Here is a 5,158-nt window from a genome sequence, read left to right as displayed (position 1 = left end):
ACACAGTAGTTATATTCATATTATTATTTATTGTAATGTACAAAACATGTTCTATTTACAGCTTTATTTCATTGCATTTAGCCAATAATATAACATTCCTACCATACGAACTAAAAAATTCAAAACACAAACTACCTAGAAAAAACTTCTCGACATTACACAACTTTATTTTCTTTGAATTGTTAAATTCATATAACATTGAACACACTAACAACACTTTCAAAAAAGTGCAACCCATACATTGCATGGGTAGAAAACTAATCTTTAAGTAAAAGATTAAAGATTATGAGATTTCTGGATACAATCTAATAGTGAATATTATGCATCGTGGATCAAATTCTACCAAAGTAAAAGATTAAAGACGTGGATGACACAAAACATAGTTTATTATTTTATTCTGAAAATTATATGCATATGTTTTGAGAAAAAATAGATTTTACTTCAACTTTGATAGCTTTCTTCATTGTCTCCACATTGGAATAAAAGGGGGGTTGTGTATTAAATTACTTTGCCTTGTAATCTAATTTGGGTAATAGAGAATCCTGTGCTGCTCAACGCGTAGTAAAACTTACAAGCCCTTAATCATCTATGCCTCTTTTCTCTATAAAGTTTGTTGTATTACATGTTAAGCGGGGAGTGAGCAAATATTGGATATAAGAAAGTTATCTTAATATTTGTTTGAAAATTAATTTATAGAAGAAATTCATATTCTGAATTGTTTTTAGACGAAACCACGTTTAACCAACTTTCTTTAAAAGCTCTTTTAACTAAAAGAAATACTTTCATAAAATTAATCGAACTAATCCAAAAGCAATTTTTCAAAAACTCATTTTTGGAGAATTCTATTTGTACAATCATTTTGTACAGTATTGCTGACAATGTTGTAGTAGTAAAAAAAGTACTAGTGGGAAAGATGAATTGTTTTTAGATCTGTCCAATGACTACATGTAGCATGTTGTCAACAACATTATCAAAATCATTGTACACCAAACATGATTCTTCATTTTTTACTTTTCAAAATCCATGCTAAACGGCTTTCATCTTCAACAGCAGAATCGGCAAAAAGTAAACCACCCATATGCTTGTGAGATTAGCTGTATGGAATTTAATCACACAGTATATTTATTTTCTCGATTTGAGGTTTGACATTATGGCTATCACGGATATAGGCTGGAGTCCCAATACAATTTTTCGAATGATGGAATACATAGGTACTCCATACGCATACGAGCTCGTCCGTACACATTTGGTTCAGCAATTGTGGTTGTGGAGGTTGTATACGTATTGGCTTTCATGAACTTGGGAAAGAAAACATAGAAGCCCAACATAAGTTTTGTTGTAATACTAGAAAACATGAGTAACGAGGTAATGCTACGGTTGTCCACACGCAAATATTAAAATTCTCCCACACATTCAATAATTCAAGTTAAATAAGCAACTTGAAAAGAGAGGGTCTGTTCCACAAAATCATATAGACATTAGGTCTGAAGAAATGGCGGGACAAAGGCCATACCTCCAACAAAGCATCGTTGAAGGTTGCAAAGAATGTCTGTGCACGATTGGTTCGTCTCAAGTAGATAATTCAGTTAAATCTTTTTCTCATGCTCAAAACTAAGCTTTCAAAACTTTGCCAGAACTCCTTTGTAACATCAAAATGCAGACCCACTGCTCTTGGACTTCCCCATCAATATGTCTTTTGCTTCATTAATTTTAGAAGCAAGATAGTGGCTACCACCTGCATCGGGATGATTTGCCACCATCACCCGCCTGTGTGCTTCCCTTACTTTATCTGCTGGAGTACTTTCCCTGTTCCAAGTTAAAATTAAAGATTAAAGTCAAGTGGGAGATCGGATGGAATATGAGAATTTCATCACATCGATGATCGTCCCAAAGAAATATCGTATCAATGAATTATCACTGAAGGTACAAGGAATAAAGCATATATGGAAGTACACAACATGATCTTTGGATCTAAGTAAAGGCAGAAGACTCAGCAATCCAACTAACACACCGCTAGCAATAGATTTGGATCAATCAACAAACAGACCGCAAGCAATTATTTTGTATCCTCAAACTTAGAAAGACACTAATATGCTTTGTATTCCTTCAATAGACACTAATATGCTTTGTATTCCTTCAATAGACACTAATATGCTTTGTATTCCTTCAATAGACACTAATATGCTTTGTATTCCTTCAATAGACACTAATATGCTTTGTATTCCTTCAATAGACACTAATATGCTTTGTATTCCTTCAATAGACACTAATATGCTTTGTATTCCTTCAATAGATCAAAACATAAATAGAAGGGATGATGCTGAACAAGTAGCTGTGGAGAAGGAGAAAAACATCTTCTTTTCCCTTCGGGTGGGAACCCCATCCTGGAATACCTACGTCTTGCGTATTTCTAGTAAGAAGTAACTAACACGTATAAACAGAAAAGTCATTTAACAAAAGCACCTCCAACAATAACTTGGCATCACTCATAACACGTAGGAACTTGAATACACACCCCTCCAATTAGATAAGAACACTAATAAGGATCAAAGATTTCAATAAGTATCTGCATGTCTTTGAAAAAGGAAAACAAACGAGAAGAAATATGAAAAATCTCCCCAATTGCCTCTCCTCTCACACACGCACCAAGTTTTCTTGTGTGGGTTAAACTATCCTTAAGCATCTCCATCTCAATCCTTTTAGCCTGAAGAGATAACCCGAAGATAAAAGAAAAGCCCATCAACCCCTTACATTACCTGGCAAATGGAGGATGAAGATATCAATTCCTTCTACATCCTCCTTGCATATGACCAAATGATTTAGACATGAACACCACTTACTCAAAACAAAATAGGCTGTAATAAAAACTGGCTGCCAAGGATATAGGTCTCAAGATTGGATTAACCAAGAACTTGTCTGTAACTGCCTAATGCATAATATCAAACAAAGCTCAAACAAATTTTAAGCTTAATAGTTTATTGTTTTAGACTCAAGGCTATTTTCTCAGTTATTAAGTAATATTTACACAAAAACCAAGTCTTGACTAATTATTTTTTAATTAATGTGATTTTAGATCAGCACATGCCTAATAACATGAACAAGGCAAGCTCTGAACATGAATTTGAAGTTCACCAAACTTCAACAAGCTACATAGCTTGCTAGACATCTTTCTTATCTAGTTCAAAATAACACAAATACAAGAAATCATATTCCAACGTGTACTTCTCCAACATTATGCGTTCATCAAACCTAGATACTTTGTTGCCAAAAGTAACATCTTCAGGAAACCCTCGCGTAAATCTTTCAATCCTTCATTAAGCTCGCCTTATGAATCCAACAACCTTCAAACCTTTGATAAGCCCAACTTATGGGTAAAACCCCCTTCACTTTCTCTCATCACTTGACAATCACTATAAAGAAACTCAATTTCATTCAAAAGTCCCACTCTTGTAAAACCAAACACTGGATAAAGAAAATTACTACGTGAGACTGACATTTCCAGTTTAATATCATTTCCCATCATCAAAGAAAGAATTAGCTGTACCTGACCCCAAGAATTAGAGCTGCTTCCCTCCTGGTCATTTTAGGCTGGAAACCTCCTTCATAAAACTTGCGCATTCTAGCAGTTGGTGGTCTTGACTTGAATGCTTGCCAGGCCTGAATGCCATATCTACCAGCATAAGCGGCAGCAGCGACAGCAACTCCTACTAGCAACGGTGAACTCTGTTCCAATTTTATTGAAAATAGCTTTAGATGGCTATTAGTTATACATCAGCAAAAGGTAGTAGTAGTTATATCAAATAACAAATCTACCAATTCAGCAAGATAACTAAAACTTTCTGCATAAAAGTGATGCATAGTTTTGATGACAAAACCGTCTCAAGACAGGTACTTCTATGAGAGGGAAAAAAATATTCTCTAACTGTCAATAGATCGAGTCCCATGATCGCTAGGGGCTTAGAAATATTGGAGAGTTGAAAAATAGGAAACTGGCCCTTTATCCATAATAAATAAAACAAAAGGAAGCATAGAAATTGGAAGAAAAAGGGTAATGAAGATTCCAGAATCTCACAAAAAAATGCACATAACTGTGCGGCTATGGAGATGTTGATCATCAACAACACGCCAGATTTAAATTTCTTTTCTGAGAGGAATTTTGTTGAGGAGGCTTCAACTTTCACTATTTCCTTGCCCTTGAATAAGGTAGAGTATTGTTTCAATTTACATGCCATAGAAAAGTCATGAATGTTACACACAGTGGCAATAATAGTAGAGAATTTTCTATCGCTTTAGGCTTATATCAACTTTGTGCTTAAATCCTTATCTTTCCACTTTAGACACAAATGAGCTTACAAGACATATAGTTCTTTGGTGAATATCGTTCACAGACGACATAGTTTTAGTTGCCTGGAAGGGGTTAAATTATGTCATAATTAAGATTATTTTGGAATCTAAAGGTTTTGGTAAGATTGAACATGTAGAATGTCATTTGGCATGGTAAGAATAACGATGATAGTGGAGTGACAATCAAGTTGTCCCAAAGAGTGGGTGTGTTAGGCATTCAGGTGCATAGGCATAAATTGAAATGTTACTTGAGGAGGATATAATGCGTGAAATTAGATTGGGTTTGATGATGCAAAGAAATACTAAGCTGAAAAGTTCATGTAGGTTGAACAACTCTTTGAAGTAGATATGAAACAGAGTAACAGGAACGTTTAAATAAGTCCAATATCTGATAGAAAAGTATCCATAATAGGAAAGTCCAACAGAACGATTATTGAACCATCTACCTTTATGATAAAATCAATGTAGCAGAAATGAAGACGTTATATTGGTTCGAGGCCCTCCTAAAATGAAAAAGATCTGGAAGTTGTTGCTAGTTTTTTTGAAGTTGTTGCTATCAATTCTCAATTTTTACTTGTTTATTTCAACAAGCATGAAGAACAGGACCTGATTTCAATGTTCAAAAAGCAGAAAGCAAGAGCAGTGATTCATTTCTACAAGATGGAAGCCATAAGTGAATAAAAACAGCACAGGAGGGGGATTGTAGTTTTTATCATTAAGCTGTTCCACAGCGGCCGTAACAGAATAATCATAAAGTCCAAGAATGAACAAAATAACCAGCCTAAGGAGAGCTAATTCAGGAAAAAATAGTTCC

General features: G+C 34.7%; 1 protein-coding gene across 1 annotated transcript in view; it reads right to left on the bottom strand.

Annotated features, from left to right (window-relative positions):
• Positions 1-1,316: 1,316 nt before the first annotated feature.
• LOC111377519 (mitochondrial import inner membrane translocase subunit TIM14-3-like) overlaps positions 1,317-5,158 on the bottom strand; it is a 25,778-nt gene continuing 21,936 nt past the window's right edge. Inside the window, exons 2-3 of the mRNA XM_023000640.1 lie at positions 3,545-3,723; positions 1,317-1,806 (exon numbers count right to left, since the gene is read on the bottom strand). Of these exons, the coding sequence (XP_022856408.1) occupies positions 1,650-1,806; positions 3,545-3,723 (336 nt within the window). The 3' untranslated portion in view covers positions 1,317-1,649. The remainder of the gene's footprint in view (positions 1,807-3,544; positions 3,724-5,158) is intronic.

This window comes from Olea europaea, unplaced genomic scaffold, assembly GCF_002742605.1.
Source record: "Olea europaea var. sylvestris unplaced genomic scaffold, O_europaea_v1 scaffold1666, whole genome shotgun sequence".
In the NCBI taxonomy this organism is placed as follows: Eukaryota; Viridiplantae; Streptophyta; class Magnoliopsida; order Lamiales; family Oleaceae; genus Olea; species Olea europaea.
The sequence above is the reverse complement of the archived record's forward strand: the minus strand, read 5'-3'. Positions and strand labels throughout refer to the sequence as shown.